This window comes from Scyliorhinus canicula, chromosome 8 (genome assembly GCF_902713615.1).
Source record: "Scyliorhinus canicula chromosome 8, sScyCan1.1, whole genome shotgun sequence".
In the NCBI taxonomy this organism is placed as follows: Eukaryota; Metazoa; Chordata; class Chondrichthyes; order Carcharhiniformes; family Scyliorhinidae; genus Scyliorhinus; species Scyliorhinus canicula.
The window spans coordinates 156,377,250-156,395,194 of NC_052153.1; the positions used below are offsets into that span (position 1 = coordinate 156,377,250).

Consider the following 17,945-nt stretch of genomic DNA (forward strand, 5'->3'; position numbering starts at 1 on the left):
CAACTACTTCCACAGGCAGTGCATTCCATGCCCCCACTACTCTCTGCGTAAAGAACCTACCTCTGACATCCCCCCTATATCTTCCACCATTCACCTTAAATTTATGTCCCCTTGTAATGGTTTGTTCCACCTGGGGAAACAGTCTCTGACTGTCTACTCATCTATTCCCCTGATCATCTTATAAACCTCTATCAAGTCACCCCTCATCCTTCTCAGTTCTCATGAGAAAATATTTTCCTAAACCACAATCTGTGACCTCATGACCCGGCATATCCCCACTCTGCCATTAGCATCAAGCCAGGGGAACAAATCTGGTTTAATGAAGAGTGCCAGAGGCCATGCCAGGAGCAACCCTAGGCATAGCTAAACATGTGGTGTCAACGTGGTGAAGCGATAACACAAGACTATTTACATGCCAACCAACATGATAATCCAGCTACAGCACTGTCATCTACTGGACAATGAAATTGCCCAGGAATGTCCTGTCCACAAAAAGCCACACCAATCCAATGTGGCCAATTATTGCTCCATCAGTCAGCTCCTGATCATCCACAAAGTGATGGAAGATGTCACTTAGTGCTATCAAGTGACACTTACACAGCAATAACCTGCTCACTGACACTCAGTTTGGGGTACGTTAGGAGCACTCAGCTCCTGACCTCTCTGCAGCCTTGGTTCAAATATGGACAAAGGAACTAAACAGGTGAGGTGAGAGTGGCTGCTTTTGACCAGGAATCATAGCAAAACTGAAGTCAATGAGAATCAGGGGGGAAACCCCTCTCTCTGTCCCCTCCCTCTGTGACCCCTGGTTCTGGACACACCCATCATTGGTAACACCCCTCTCTCTGTCCCCTCCCCCTCCCTCTATCCCCTCCCCCTCTCTCTGTCCCCTCCCCCTCTCTCTGTCCCCTCCCCCTCTCTCTGTCCCCTCCCCCTCTCTCTATCCCCTCCCCCTCCCTCTATCCCCTCCCCCTCCCTCTATCCCCTCCCCCTCCCTCTATCCCCTCCCCCTCCCTCTATCCCCTCCCCCTCCCTCTATCCCCTCCCCCTCCCTCTATCCCCTCCCCTCCCTCTATCCCCTCCCCCGCTCTCTGTCCCCTCCCCCTCTCTCTGTCCCCTCCCCTCTCTCTGTCCCCTCCCCCTCTCTCTGTCCCCTCCCCCTCTCTCTGTCCCCTCCCCCTCTCTCTGTCCCCTCCCCCTCTCTCTGTCCCCTCCCCCTCTCTCTGTCCCCTCCCCCTCTCTGTCCCCTCCCCCTCTCTGTCCCCTCCCCCTTTCTCTGTCCCCTCCCCCTCTCTCTGTCCCCTCCCCCTCTCTCTGTCCCCTCCCCCTCTCTCTGACCCCTCCCCCTCTCTCTGTCCCCTCCCCCTCTCTCTGTCCCCTCCCCCTCTCTCTGTCCCCTCCCCCTCTCTCTGTCCCCTCCCCCTCTCTCTGTCCCCTCCCCCTCTCTCTGTCCCCTCCCCCTCTCTCTGTCCCCTCCCCCTCTCTCTGTCCCCTCCCCCTCTTTCTGTCCTCTCCCCCTCTTTCTGTCCTCTCCCCCTCTCTCTGTCCCTTCTCCCTCTCTCTGTCCCTTCTCCCTCTCTCTGTCCCCTCCCCCTCTCTCTGTCCCCTCCCCCTCACTCTGTCCCCTCCCCCTCCCTCTATTCCCTCCCTCTCTCACTATCCGCTCCCCCTTTCTCTATTCCCCCCTCACTATTCCCCCTCTCTCTATTCGCTACCCCTCTCTCTATTCCCTCCTTCTCTCTCTATTCTCTCCCCCCTCTCTCTCCCCTTCCGCCCTTTCTCGTCCCTCCCTCTCTCTCTATCCCCTTCCTCTCGCTCTGTCCCCTCCCTCCTTCTCTCTTTCCCCTCCTCTCTATCACCGTCTCACTGTCTCTCTCTATCCCTCCCTTCTCTCTCTCTCTAATCCTCCCCTCTTCTCCCCCAACTTTCTGTATCTTCCTCTCTCTCTCTCTCTATCCCCTCTCTCCCTACCCACCCCCTCTCTCTCCTTGCCCCCTTCTTTGTCCTCTCACTCCATCCCTACCTCCTTGTTTTGTAACATTAATTATAAATATGGCCCTGTTGTTTGGTAACTTGGTATTCAAATTATAGCAAAATGGAATTACAGAGGTGAAATAATCTCCCTCTGACTCTGGCAGGAAGAATCCAAACAGTCAAGATGAATGTGCTGCCTTTATTTCTTAGTTCAAGGCACGGTGGCACAGTGGTTGGCACTATTGTTTCGTGGCACCAGGGACCCGGGTTCGATTCGCAGCTTGGGTCACGGAGTCTGCACATTCTCGTGGGTTTCCTCTGGGCGCTGGGATTTCCCCCCACAAGTCCCGAAAGACGTGCTGTTAGATAATTTGAACATTCTGAATTCTCCCTCTGTGTACCCGAACTGGCGCCAGAATGTGGCGACTAGAGGCTTTTCACAGGAACTTCATTGCAGTGTTAATGTAAACCTACTTGTGGCAATAACGATTATTATTATGCTGCACCTAAACTTCAATATCCTGCCAGCTTGTTCAGTTATTGCTGTTGTTATTGTCTCGAGACAGAATCTGGTAATGTAACTTTCTGTGGATAACATTTGCACATTTTGGATTTGTGAGCTAACAGGAATTTACAAATGAATTTCACTTTTCAGGACCTGCTGGAGCTACAGTATGAAGGTGTGGCCGTCATGAAGATGTTTGGCAAGGCCAAAGTCAACGTAAACCTGCTAGTTTTCCTACTGAATAAAAAATTCTACGGAAAATGAACCATCGACGTTGGCAACCCTGACAGTCAAATTCATGCTAAACTCTTTCCTCTTCAATAATTAAACAAATATTAAGTTTGCAGTCGATAGCAGGGTCACAGAGATATGCAAAATATCAGTTGTATTGTTTTTTTTAAGGAAAACATATCACAGTATTGGACCAAAACTGATTCCTGCCATTATTCTTTTTACATAAGAACCAAGCTGCCTTGGCATTCTCTAATCTTAAGAAGTTGATACAGAAAATCATTCTACAAGTAAATGGGTGCATGTGGGTTATTCGCTATTGAGTTACTTTGTTTGATTTAACACTGCACTTAATTGGGTTTCTGAAAAGGTAATGAATACAGTAACCCCAGTTTAAAATACTCTTAGCTGTGGACCAAGATACATTGTACATTTCCCAGTCAAAGGTTAATTATATTCCTTAGTCATTTCAACATAATTGCAGCTCATTTTCACATCTTGGTTATAGATTTGCTGACAGTCAGACCGCAAATGGATTTGTCTAACTTTCACAAACTGAAGACAAAGAAAAAAAGTAGCAATCCAGTTGTTATTCCAGTAATACTTTTTTCAGGAATTTTAACAAACTCTTCACCAACAAAAAAATCCTGGTCTAGCAAGTTTCCATTTTCAAAGTTACCTTTTGCTACTTTGCGATTTAACTATTAATGGCACGTCTGTGGTTTAATCAGGGCTGAAGCAACATCCGATTGTGCTGCTAAAATTATGAATACAAAACCAGCAGAAAAATCCTACTTGGAGCTGGAGCCAGTGAATGATCTTGGTTGAGTACAAAACAGGATTTTTTTTTAAAAAACTCCTGACTATTGCTTCGCCTGTAGCTGAACATTACTGATAAATACTTCCTTGCCTCTAAAGGTCTGAAGAAATTTTCACGTTTGATTTTGTTTTTATTAGGTTCATTTTCAAAGAAATGCCTTAATCTATGTAGACTCCAGAGGATACAAGATGTAAAGCGATATCGAGAATGTTTTAGTCTGGAATTTTTGATGCCTCATGATTCAAGTTGTGCTTTTAATGAATGTCAATACTGAAATCTCTTAATTCACGTAACCATGTGCATATCTGCAACACATTTCAGAAACCTGTTGTCCGTAATAGCTGTACCTTTCTGGTGTATCTCTAACAGAAAAGCTTTGTAACTGAGAAATTCAAGAAAAATATCTCTCCAAGTAACTCAGGTGTACATTGAAGCCTAAATATGCTGCTTACATAAGAAGAAACCAATACTGCAAGTGAGGGCATTACAAACCTCTGAATAATGCTGTCCACTGTGCGGAATACTATCCCAAACCCATTACAGTGTTCATAACAAACCTTCCTAACCAGCAATTAATTCCACGCATCTTTCATAGCAATAATTCCTGTGACTTTCAAATGGAATATTCTCACGAGGGGTTACTTGATGCTCCGATTGTTACATTCATATTAGTTTGAAAATTTGCTTGTGATTACCCAATAATAAGAGTATACAATATCGGTACAAATCAAATTCTATAACCTTTTGATCTTTATCTTCTAATCTAACTGTTTAACTTTCTGTTATCAGCGCAGACATACCTTTATGAGCCGGTGTAATCGAGCAGGTTACGGGAGAACTAGGAATGTAGAATTTTAAATTATATTTGCCATAATCTTTACTCGGGAATTTTAGTTGTGATTTCAAAACAAATTTACAGGACCCTATAATTCTGATTGATTTTTAAAAATAAAAATAACGGAACAATACGGCTTCAATTTGGGGCAAGGCAGCATTAATCTGACCTCCAAGCATAGTGTTTGGATGTTGCTTGTTTAGTTTAAGAATAATTAAAATTAATCATTTATTTAAATAGTTGGCTTTAAATGCTGTGTACAATTCCAGTTATGAAAACATTCCATTTAAGATATTCAATGTAAAAAGTAAAAATATTATGATTTATACATTACAAGATAATAAATATGCACTACTGCCTAATGGCCAAAAATGTATTTCCAGCCAAGGTGTGACTACCTGTAGAATGGTGATAAAAGTCATGATTTGCCTCTAGTGATTGATTTTATGTACGTCAGTTCAAACCGACACTTGTGCCTTTTGTATGTAAACTGCTCGGTCCCCATGTTGGCTATTTATAGCTATTCTTTTAAAACCAAAATATTGGAATCTTGTTTGACAACGTTGATTTTTCAATGGTTGTCTGCCTTGTCAAATTATGTAAAATAAATCTTTCAAAAGAGTTTCCGTTCCGTTGACTTTGTTTTCTTCCAATGCAAATCACCAGCATTCCTTGTGACAATTTTTCATCAGTTTTGTTTATTAGTAATAAAATTTCTCCCATAAATATCTTCTGATTTTTAAAAAAAACCTGTATTATACTTTATTTTTAATCAGATGGTGCTCATTTGTAATCTGTTAAAATTTTCAGTTGGACCCACGCCAATGTGGGCACAATTGCCAGCTCCTGAGGGCCTAACCTCAAGTCCAATAAGGAAAGTAATTACAGTCCTGATGCAAGTGATTCACATCCCAACAGGTTAATAAATGACAGCTGAGGGTAGAAACCAGTTTGTGGTTCCGTATATGGGGCTGACTCATGGAAGTGAGCTTCCTTTCTTTTTTCTGAAGCCATCACTTCTTCGTCCTAATAAATGCTGGGCACGATTTACCGGCTGGGACCCGCCGGAATTGGGACAGGAATAGGCCGGTAGATCCTGCAAGAGGCCTCTTCCAGAATCCCCGATGGACATAACGCCTCGCGAGATCTCGCAGGATGTCACAATCTGGATCCGCCCACAATGGCTCACGGACCAATATAAGCAAACTTGATGGTCATGTCATCATCTTGAAAGTTGAGTGCATCCTATGCCAACAAATGATTGAGAAAGAAATCCAAGGCAGATTGACAATAACGAGCTTTTGGCCACTTTATGAACATCTCGGTCATGTTCCAAATCACCGAATATGCGAGATGTTACAAGGAGCAAACCTTGCACAGTTAGTAAACATTACTGTTTGGAATTTCAATGCAAAAGGCCTTCTTTAGATCTAAAGTACCGAGGGAAAGCTCCACGTGCCAGAAATCTGACACTAAAGCTGTAAATTCTGGAAATGTACAGCAAGTTAATCAGAATCTGCAAATGAAAAAACCAGCATGAGGTTCTAGATGTGTATTATTCATCAAACTTCTGGGCAAAATTTTTTTTCAGGTACCAGCTTAACAGGTTTGCAAGCATTTAGACAGGGGAGTGGGTGGGTGTGGCTGAAAATTACCTGCCTGCCACCAGTCTGCTAGCAATTGTATAGGAACTTGGGTGAGACCTAGGATTCCTCCGAGGGGGATGCACCTCTCTCGCCGGCCCCATTTCCAAATCGGGCAAACTCCCCATCTGGCCTGGCCATCACGACACCACCTTCCATCCCCAGGCCCCCCCTCGTGTCCCTGCCCAGAGACCCCAAATTGGTCCTGTGGACATTGCGTGAAGCCCCAGATGTGGCAGCTGCTCCCAGTGGTGCAGCTGTGATTACAGAGTTGCCAACCAACCAATTTGAGTGGCAACTCTGAGGGGGAGGGGAGACTTCCTTCTAATAATATAATCATCTTTATTATCACAAGTAGGCTTACTTTAGCACTGCAATGGTTACTGTGAAAAGCCCCTAGTCACTGTCAAAATATACACACAAGTATATGATGGTGCACAGACCGACATTGATTGACACACAGGATGACCAATGAACACACAGAACACAACAGCCAATCACCAGACAGGACACGATCACTATAAAGCCAGAGGGCACTCGTTTTCCCGCTCTCTTGGGTTTCAGCCTCTGAGACAGTCAGAGCCTGTGAGCAACAACTAGAACATACACCATGTGGAAGTAAGATAGTCTGGTCAGGTTGGCCTCAGGTCTCCAGTCAACTCAGCATAGTGTCAACCCACAGTTAAAGTATGTTTAATAGTTAAGAGTTCAATAAAATAGAGTTGCATTTATTCAAGTGTTGGAAGCCTGTCCCTCTCACTGCTATGGTAAACGCAGTCCTCGCATACCCAACATATCATGGTACCAGTGAGTCATATTAGAGTTTGACGGACCTACCTTGAGATAGTCTGCCTTTGACCAGCGATCAGCCATCCGGTAACATGGACAGCGTCCGCCGCTCCACATCGCGGGCAACCTCGGTGCCAACTGGAAGATATTTAAGCAGACGTTTCAGCTGTATCTTGAAGCCACCGACCTCGAAGCCGCATCGGATGCCAGGAAGATTGCTCTCTTCCTCTCTACAGCCGGGGACCACGCTATCCACATCTTTAACTCCCTCACCTTTGCTGAAGGTGAGGACAAGATAAAGTTCAAAATAGTCCTGATGAAGTTCGACAGCCACTGTGATATCGAAGTCAACGAGAACTTTGAACGCTATGTGTTCCAACAGAGGCTTCAGGGTAAGGATGAACCTTTTCAGTCCTTCTTAACCCATCTACGTATCCTCGCGCAATCCTGCAACTATGGCTCCACTTCCGACTCCATGATCCGCGACCAGATCGTTTTCGGGGTCCACTCCAATCCCTTTCACCAGCAGCTCCTTAAAGTAAAGCAGCTCACCCTTACCATCGAGACCAGCGTCCTACATGAGCACGCTAACAACCGGTACTCCCATATCAAGGCCCCCACGATGCGGAGCGGGCGCAGGCCGTAAAACAGCTCCAGGGCCTGAGTCTGGATGAGGGCAGCCATTTCGCGCGCTTTTCCCAGGCTCCAGCGCATGCGCGCAACAACCGAGGGGACGGCAAAGCCGAGGACCGAACTGTGCAGGTGCGCACATCGTTCGACCGCACCGTGCATGCACGGTGGCGCACGGAGCGTCCTGACGTCGGCGCCATGACGTGCAACAACTGTGGCTCCGCCCACTTAAAGCGGCAATGTCCCGCGAAATCTTGACGCTGTCTCCAGTGTGGCAAGCTTGGCCACTACGCAGCCCTGTGCAGATCTGCTCAACTGCCCATCACACATCGATCCCAGCAGCAGCACAGGAACATCCGGTCAGTACAGCAACCCGTTGCAGACTCCGATTCGGACATGGTTCCAGATCCCGACACCGAGGATCTCACATCCCCATTCCGGGTGGGCATCATCACCAAGCATATGATGCTTTCCGCAAAAAAGGCTAAACCACTCCCAGTGATGAGCATTGATCCGGACGATGAGTGGTGTGCCACCCTTACGGTCAACAAATCTCGCATATGCTTCAGGCTGGACATCGGCGCTTCAGCTAACCTCATTGCGCAGTCTGACCTGGATACCATCCACGTCAAGCCGAACATTCTTCCATCGGCCTGCCAGCTTATCAACCACAATGGCAATGCCACTGCTGCCAGTGGCTCATGCCAGCCTGTGGTATCTCATCGTTCTTCAGGAACCACCCTGCGTTTCAAAATTGTATGGTCCAACAAAGTATGTATGGTCCCCGTACTGGCCAACGCAACATTCCATGCGGAAAAACTCTTTTAGGGGCCTCACGGTAGCATGGTGGTTAGCATCAATGCTTCACAGCTCCAGGGTCCCAGGTTCGATTCCCGGCTGGGTCACTGTCTGTGTGGAGTCTGCACGTTCTCCCCGTGTGTGCGTGGGTTTCCTCCGGGTGCTCCGGTTTCCTCCCACAGTCCAAAGATGTGCAGGTTAGGTGGATTGGCCATGCTAAATTGCCCGTAGTGTAAGGTTAATGGGGGGATTGTTGGGTTACGGGTTACGTGGGTTTAAGTAGGGTGATCATTGCTCGGCACAACATCGAGGGCCGAAGGGCCTGTTCTGTGCTGTACTGTTCTATGTTCTATGTTCTAAAGCTTCCTTGCTCAGTGCTCAGGCCTGCAAAATCCTGAATCTTGTGCAGCGGGTTCACCCCATGTCGCCCACTGAGGCATCAGCCTCGCCAAATGCAAACTTCCAAATCCAATTAAAGCGTGTTCGAGGGTATGGGCACACTCCCCTACACATACAAGATTCTTCTGTAACCGAATGCCACACTTGTGGTTCATGCACCCCGTCGGGTGCCATCACCCTTTAAGGACCGCCTCAAGCAGCAGCTGCAAGACCTCCAGGACCAGGGCGTCATTTCTAAGGTCACAGAACCCACGGACTGGGTTTGCTCCCAAACAACCGTCGGGGGAACTGCGCATTTGTATCGACCCCAAAGATTTGAACTGTCACATCATGAGGGAACACTACCCTATCCCGAAGCACGAAGAGCTCACCAGCGAAATGGCTCACGCCAAGTTTTTCACGAAGCTGGATGCCTCCAAGGGGTTTTGACAGATACAACTGGACGCATCCAGTCTGCACTTTTAACACCCAGTTTGGTCGTTATTGTTACAACCGGATGCCCTTTGGCATCATCTCCGCCTCGGAGGTATTCCACCGAATAATGGAGCAAATGATGGAGGGCATTGAGGGGGTGCGAGTGTACGTCGATGATATCATTGTCTGGTCTACGACTCCGCAGGAACACATCGATTGCCTAAAGCGAGTGTTCCAGAGGATCCACGAGCATGGCCTCCGCCTCAACTGAGCCAAATGCTCGTTCGGTCAAGCAGAAATAAAGTTCCTCAGTGACCATATTTCGCAGTTCGGTGTGCAGCCAGATGCAGATAAGGTGTCGGCGATCAACGCTATGAAGACACTGGAGGACAAGAAGTTGGTCCTCCCCTTCCTAGGGATGGTCAACTTCCTTGTGGTGTGCATCTCACACCACAGCTCTCCGCCATCCCGTTAAAAAAACTACCGACGTGCAGTGGCTCCCCGCTCATGAGCGAGTGTGGCGAGAGCTCAGGGCGAAACTCACCAAGGCCCTGGTACTGGCGTTTTTCAACCCTGCCAAGGAGACGAAGATCTCCACTGATGCAAGCCAGGCTGGCATTGGGGCAGTACTCCTCCAGCTGGACGATTCCTCCTCCTGGGCCCCAGTCGCATATGCATCTAGAGCCATGGCACCTACTGAGCAGCACTATGCTCAAATCGAGAAAGAGTGCCTGGGCCTCCTCACAGGGATTGATAAATTCCATGATTACGTGTATGGACTCCCCAAGTTTATGGTCGAAACAGACCACAGGCCACTCGTTCACAGCATACAGAAGGACCTCAACGACGTTTAATGGTTAAGAGTTCAATAAAATAGAGTTGCATTTATTCAAGTGTTGGAAGCCTGTCTCTCTCACTGCTATGGTAAACGCAGTCCTCGCAGACCCGGCATACCCAACACATCAGTTGCCCCATTCCAGTGCCTGTTCGGGAAATTCAGAATGTCCAAATTACCTAACAGCACGTCTTTTGGGACTTGTGGGAGAAAACCGGAGCACCCAGAGGAAACCCACGCAGACACACGGAGAACGTACAGACTCTGCACAGGCAGTGACCCAAGCCGGGAATCGAACCTGGGACCCTGGTACTGAAGCAACAGTGCTACCGACTGTGCTACCGTGTTAACTGGCTGTGGGGCTATGGTGATTTTTGGGGCTACATTCCCCGCAGCAGACTCCTCAAGTGGTTGTGTGGTAAACTCTGCCACTTATTAAATTCTGCCCCTCTTGAGTTCTCGTCTTCCTCTTGATTATGACCCTGCAACACCTAGCCAATATTTCCCAGACTAATGCCAGTATCATCTCTTTCAGGCTTTATCTCCCTACACTCCTATATTCAACTTCTACCAATACCAAAGAGACCAGGCCATTCCATTTTGTTTCAATTTGCTCTTCTTTATCTGGACACCATTCTCCACCCTGTCCCGCTGACATTTCTATTTTACGAGCAAGCTGAACCTAGTTCTGTCTGGGATGGAGTGCCCTCAATTGCACATCTTCGATTTTAATCACTCCACCATTGGCAGTCATGTCTTCAGCTCTCTAGGTCCTCAGCACAGGAATTCCCTCCCCCAAATCCCTCAAACCTTCTCCTCATTAAGATGTTCCTTTGACGCTTGTCTCTTTGGCCAAGCATTTGGTTATGGGTTCTAAAATGCCCTGTGTGGTTTGGCGTTTAATTTTGTTTGATTATGCTCCTGTCAAGTGGGACGTTTTGCTATTAAAGGTGCTATCTAAATGTAAGTTGCAGTAGTATATATATTAGAGTCTTCTGGACTGTACACAGAATAATACTTTTCACTGTACCTCAGTATGCGTGACAATAAATAATCTAAATTGTCAGAAAATAATTTTACGGATCTTCTTTCCCAGATAGACCTGAGTTTTGAATTTTTCCTTCTACCAAATAATTCCTGACGGTAGGTTGGTGATACATACACTATCAGAACTATATGGGACAGATTCGATTGACTGGTTAGCGCTTTTTCCACAGTTATTTTTGTATATATCTACTCATCAATATCCGTAACTCCTTCAATGTCTTCTGTTCCTTTAAAATTTTCAGATTCTTCAGCCTGTAGAATTTCATTTTCACCATGGGCGTTCAATCACTCCAGTACTGTGCTATCTAAACAATGAAAATCTGGTAGTTATGGAGGTCCAGAGACTTGGTGGTTCAAGCATTTAGATCATTAAAACTCCATGAACTGTTACAGTAAATAGTCAAACAGGCTGCCTTTATATCTGGAGGGTTTAAAGTACAAGGGTGTTGAGTTCATGCTTCAGCTATACAAAGCCCTGGTTAGACCAGGGAGGGTACAGCAATTCCATACACTTACAAAGAATGTAATGGACTTGTGTATACAGCATATATTTATTAGAGAAATTCCTGGACTCCAGGGGTGAAAATCTGAGGATTAATTTAAAAAACTACGGTTGTATTCCCTGGAAGGTAAACAGTTGAAGGGTGATTTACTTAAAGATTTGAACCATTAAGAAGAACTAATAGGGCAGGTGGAGATTAACCTGTTCACGAATTGGGAAATCTGGGACTATGGTGGCTACGGTGGAAGCTGAGAGCCAGGACAAACCATGTTGTCATCTCTGGTTTGTTGCAGGTGCCATGTGCTAGTGAGGTGAGGAACAGGGAGAGAGTGCAGATAAACACATGGCTGCAGGGATGGTGTAGGAGGGAGGGTTTCAGGTACGTGGATAATTGGAGCACATTCTGGGGAAGGTGGGACCTGTACAGACAGAACAGTTTGCACCTGAACCAGAGGGGCACCAATATCCTGGGAGGGAAATTTGCTACTGCTCTTCGGGGGGGGGGGGGGGGGGGGGTTTAAACTAATCTGTCAGGGGGCTGGGAAAACAAGCTGTAGTCCAGAAGCCAGTGTTGAGAGTAGTGAGGTACTGAGGAGGTATCAAGATCGCAGGAGTGTACTGGCAGACAGAAAGGTGGGTTGAAGTGTGTCTACTTCAATGCAAGGAGCATCCAAAATAAGGTAGGTGAACTTGGAGCGTGGATTGGTACTTGGGACTATGATGCTGTGGCCATTACGGAGACATGGTTAGAACAGGGACAGGAATGGTTGTTGGAAGTTCCGGGGTATAGCTGTTTCAGTAAGAGTAGGGAAGGTGGTAAGAGAGGTGAAGGAGTAGCATTGTTAATCAAGGATAGTTTAACGGCTGCAGTAAGGCAGTTCGAAGGGGATCTGCCTACTGAGGTAATATGGGCCAAAGTTAGAAATAGGAAAGGAGCGGTCACATTGTTAGGAGTTTTCTATAGGCCCCCAAATAGTAATAGAGATGTGGAGGAAGAAATTGCAAAAAAGATTATGGATAGGTGTGGAGGTCTCAGGGTAGTTGGCATGGGTGACTTTAACTTTCCAAATATTGATTGGAACCTCTATAGGTCGAACAGTTCGGATGGGGCAGTTTTTGTACAGTGTGTGCAGGAGGGTTTCCTGACACAATATGTGGATAGGCCGACAAGAGGCGGGGGGTGGGGGGGCACATTGGATTTAGTACTGGGTAATGAACCAGGCCAAGTGTTAGATTTATTTGTGGGAGAGCACTTTGGAGATAGTGACCACAATTCGGTATCTTTCACTATTGCAATGGAGAGGGATAGGGCCATACGGCAGGACAAGGTTTATAATTGGGGGAGGGGTAATTATGATGCGATTAGGCAAGAATTAGGGAGCATAAGATGGGAACAGAAACTGTCAGGGGAAAGGCACAAATGAAAAGTAGAGTTTCTTCAAGGAACAAATACTTTGTGTCCTTGATAGGTATGTCCCTGTCAGGCAGGGAGGAAATGGCCGTGTGAGGGAACCATGGTTCACTGGCAGGTGAAAGCAGAACTAGGGGGCATAGCCTCAAAGTAAGGGGAAGTAGATTTAGGACTGAGTTTAGGAGGAACTTCTTCACCCAAAGGGTTGTGAACCTATGGAATTCCTTGCCCAGTGAAGCAGTTGAGGCTCCTTCATTAAATGTTTTTAAGGTAAAGATAGATAGTTTTTTGAAGAAAAAAGGGATTAAGGGTTATGGTGTTTGGGCCGGAAAGTGGAGCTGAGGAGAATGAGAGGCGACTTAATGGAGGTTTATAAGGTGATGAGGGAGATAGATAGAGTGGACATTCAGAGACTATTTGCTCGGGTGGATGTAGCTGTTACAAGGGGGCATAACTATAAGGTTCAGGGTGGGAGATATAGGAGGGATGTCTGAGGTAGGATCTTTACTCAGAGAGTGGTTAGGGTGTGGAATGGACCGCCTGCTGTGATAGTGGAGTCGGACAATTTAGGAACTTTCAAGCGGTTATTGGATAGACACATGGAACACACCAGAATGACAGGGAGTGGGATAGTGGTTTCGGACAATGCTCGGCACAACATTGAGGGCCGAAGGGCCTGTTCTGTGCTGTACTTTTCTATCTATCTATTTATCTGTGGGTAGAAATTTTGAACATTCTCTTCTGCAAAAGACATTTGATGCAAGATCAGTTGTCATAGAATTGCGACAGTGCAGAAGGAGCCGCAGAGCACACTTCTGGCATGGGTGGTGCCAGCCATCAGTACCCCTGACCTAGTACCCCAGGGACCGGGGCCAGAGGTGCCGTGAGGAGTTCCGAGTACCAGGTGGAATGGCCGGGGGGTGTATGAGAATGAGGGGGGGGGGGGGAGGAAGGTGGACTAGTAGGGGCAGGGGCCACAGTAAAGGGCGGGCTATCCTGTAGCCCATTGGACCTCGCTGAGCACGGGGGTACGTGTTATGCTAACATGTTTTCCTTTCACTCCCTGCAGACAATGGATTTCGGAATCCAACCAGGAATGATTGCCATCATCTGAGCTGCAACCCTGGAGAATGCACTGAGGTTGTACGAGCAGAAGCTGCTTGGGGAGGAACCTGCAGAAGCTGAGTTTGCCCCAGAGGAACGAGCCAGCCAGTGAGGAAGTAGAGCGGGCTGCCCAACAGGCGGAGATGGGAAGGAGGCGCCGGATCAGGCCTCGTGTGTGCTGGCAGCACCTGATCATTCGAGGACCTGCCGGACCCTGTCGAAGACTCCGGCTGTGTAGGGAGACCGCACGGCATATCTGCTGCATCATGGCACACCTGGAACCACAGTGATATGGGTGAGGACACCCACTCCCGATGGCTGTCAAAATGATGGTCACCCTGAACTACCTGGTCACGGGGTCCTTCCAGCTGCAGAGTAGGGACCTGTCTGGGATCTCTCAGACCTCCATGCACAGGTGCATCCATGCCCTGTATGCCCGCTCAACACAATATATCAAATTCAATGTGGACCAAGCCCAATAGGCTACTCGTGCAATGGAGTTTGCCGCCATCGCAGAGCCAGTCCTGGAGGCCTGCTCTCGTCTTGACCCGAGTCTCAATGGAACACAGGGACACAGCCATCTCCCTCTGGGACTGTGCCACATCTCTTTGTGACTGCTAGGGCCCAGCTTTGACTGGCTCAGGTCAACCAGCGCCCAGCAATTACAGCTTGACCCGCAGCCATGACCTGTTGTGACTGGGCCAAGCTCTGGAGCGCTGCGGCAATTTCCGGGTGGCCCTGGTACATTGCTGTCTGTGACAGGACCTCAGCCACTGCCCACACAGAGTTCCCCAGGCATTGGACATATTGATGGATGGCCGATACCTTTGTCCCTAAGGCCTCCACCACGGATGCGACCCATGCGGTGTTGGCCTGGGTGGTACGCATTGTTAACAGCACCTCCTGCCCCTGTAGGTAGTTGGACTCCTCCAGCTACATCTGCAGGCACTGGGAAAATGAAAGAATCCTCTCCATCTACGAGGTTGGCAAGGAAAGTCGGAAAGATCCGTTTTGCAAAATTGCAAACTTGTAGGTGTCTGAATAACTCAGACCTCGAGAGCCCAAATTTCTCCAACAACTCCTCCAAACTCAGAAACCATCCCCCATTCCTTCCAACCCCTTCTCTTCCCACCTCCTCGAACATGGCATCCAACCTCGCAAGCTCAAACATACAATTCCCGTGGGTCAGAACCATTCTCAATACTACGCCCCCAATTTAAAATGGGAATGAGGTGGTCGCTAGAGCCATGATTTTGATCCATCTGTACCCATGGAGCATCCACATCCCCACACAACCCCAACACCTTCTCTGCGTTCACCGCCCAGTAATAATATATCCAGCTCAGCAACGCTAAGTCCCCTGACTGTCGGTCCCGCTGAAGAACTGTCCTTCGAATCCTTGCTACTTTGCCCGCCCAAGTAAAGGATGAAATAAATTTCTTTGTTACCCCAAAAAAGGACTTTGGAAGGAAAACAAAAATCAAAAATTCATTCTTAACGATTGAATCCTGCCCGCCAAGGACAAAGAGATAGTATCCCACCTCTGCAAATGGGTCTTGACCCTTCCCACCAAGGTCATATGGTTAAACCTACGGAGCCAAGCCCAGTCCCAAGCTTCCTGAACCCCCAGATTCTTAAAATGAGAAGCAGAATAGCAACAATCCCAGATTAGCTCCCCAACCCGGGAGCTTCACTTTTCACCAGGTTCAATTTGTACCCTATCAATTTGTATTTGTGCCAAAACTCTTCAACAGCACTATTATAGAGCCCATGGTGGAGATTGGGTCTCGCATAAGAAGAAGATCGTCAGCGTACAGGGACCCCCGATGTTCCACCCCCCCCCCCCCCCCCCCCCCCATTATCCCCTCCACTTATCCGAAGTCCACAGGGAAATGTCCACGGGTTCTATCGCCACACTACTTTCTATTTTATATAACTATAAAATTTATTCTTATTAATTTTGATGTCTCTTGCAATAAAATTATTATAAGATTATGAATTTCCTTTCATAATCCCTTTTCGTAACTCTTATAAGCTGCTTTGTGACCCTTTGCTGGTCTTTGTATTCATCCCATTCATCTGGTTTTTGCTATGTTTTTCATTATTTTAAGCCCTTTTAGTTTTATGATGTCCCTAACCTCTCCAGTTGTCCATCGCTGTTGTTTTTGTGAAGTGGCGCCTTTTCTTCTCGGGAGTGTATACACATTCTGTATTTCATTAAATGTTTCTTTGAATATTCTCAACTATTCTTCAGCCATTTGACCCATTAACAGATCTTCCCAGTTTAGTCAGCCTTACTCGAGTCTAAAATTCTTGTATCTGATTTCACTTTCAAACGCTACACTAAATTCAATCATGTTGTGGTCGCTATTTGATAAATGTTCGCGTACAGTTAGGCTACTAATTAAATTTGGCTCATAACTAAATTTAATATTGCCTGTCGCCTTGTCACACCTAGAACATATTGCTGCAGGAAACTAGCCCGGACACATTGCAGAAATTCACTACCTTTCTGACAGGTGCTCGTCTGCCTCTCCCAATCTACGTGTAAGTTAAAATCCTCCATTAATATAACTCTGCCTTTGTTACACACTTGCCTAATTTCTGCCTTTATACAATCTAACACCTCCGAACTGCTGCCAGAGGTCATAACACCCATTACAGTTTTAGATCCTTTTCTGTTCTTCAGTTCCATCATATGGTCTCCTCTGGATGCTTTCCCCTCAGTATAGCCTCCCTCACCATTGAGGTGATAGTAATTCTAATCAGTAAGACTACTCCACCCCCTCTGCCATCACCCCTGTCTGCCCTGTAATCTTTATAACCAGCATATTTAGTTCCCAGTCCCCATCATTCTGCAGCCACGTTAGCATTGGTGTAGCTTGAAGCTTTGGACACTCTGGTATTAAAACACATTCAGCACCAACTGCAACACTACCATAGTATTTCTATGTGTGCGCACTCAGTAAATGGTTTCCCGCAACACACTCTCTGTGCACCTACAGAGGATGTACATTGTTTGAATAATAGCCCATACTTTCATGAATTGTAGAAAGCACGTGATCATGTAAAATAAAACTGGTTCCAAGCGATTTCTGTGCATAAACTAGGTTTAATCTTTAAAATGCCATATGGTTACTAAATCATTTCGAGCTTTCAAAGTGCACTCTTTGATTATTTAATGAAGTGATTCACCACCAACTTGGTTGAATAAACTCTTGTAATTGCTACAGGACTTCTTTTGCAGTCAGTATGCTCAGAATCAGTGTTCAGTGTTTCCGTCTTCCTCTTGCTGACTTTGCAGGGCAGCAATTTACGTTTCAAGAAATAGTGCAGCAACATAATGATGTTTGTTTTGGGTTGGCACACTTAATCAATCCTCCCACGCTACTGTACAAGGGCCTGTGACCTCGGCCACTTTATTACAGAGATGCTAACATTCCACTCTTTTCACCAGAGTTGAACGATTTCAACCTTTGGCCTGTTCTGTCTTCTCATGGAATAATGTATTTTTCACATAATGGACAATATTTCAGTAATGATCTCGGCATTTTAGATTGAGATGCAAAGAGGTAACTTCATTCATCCTCCCACACAAATAGACTGGCTGTCAAACATGGGAGATCACAAGACACTCTCACTGGTATTCCTGAGGTCATACAAAGCACATTCAGCAGCATTATATAGGGCAACCTTTCCCAAACTGGGTTCCATAGAGAACATCCGGGATTCTGCAGTGGGTCGGGCTGTTGTAAATTTGAAAATCGTTGTCCTTCCAGCTTGTCGGATTAGAGGTGGATTTCACACTGCGATGAGTACTGATAGGAGCAGTAGTCAGGCTTTCAGCAGCTAATGCACTGAGAAGCTGGCCTCTCATTGGACCAGCTGGAAATAATGGCAAAGTCGATATTCAAACTCCAGGCAAAGGCAAGAGTGAAGGAGAGTGGGTGGCGGAGCGAGATAGGCAGCAGCGAAGAACTTGAGCACCTGACAGTGTCATAGGTTGTA

The 17,945-nt window shown here is 46.8% G+C and overlaps 1 protein-coding gene and 1 long non-coding RNA gene across 2 annotated transcripts in view; one reads left to right on the top strand and one right to left on the bottom strand.

The window, feature by feature from the left end:
- Nucleotides 1–4,987, top strand: part of iqgap2 (IQ motif containing GTPase activating protein 2) — a 407,995-nt gene extending 403,008 nt beyond the window's left edge. Inside the window, exon 38 of the mRNA XM_038805522.1 lies at nucleotides 2,630–4,987. Within this exon, the coding sequence (XP_038661450.1) occupies nucleotides 2,630–2,743 (114 nt within the window). The 3' untranslated portion in view covers nucleotides 2,744–4,987. The remainder of the gene's footprint in view (nucleotides 1–2,629) is intronic.
- The window catches only part of LOC119970614, a 145,354-nt gene that overhangs the window by 25,253 nt on the left and 102,156 nt on the right, over nucleotides 1–17,945 (bottom strand). The gene's annotated exons all lie outside the window — the stretch shown is intronic.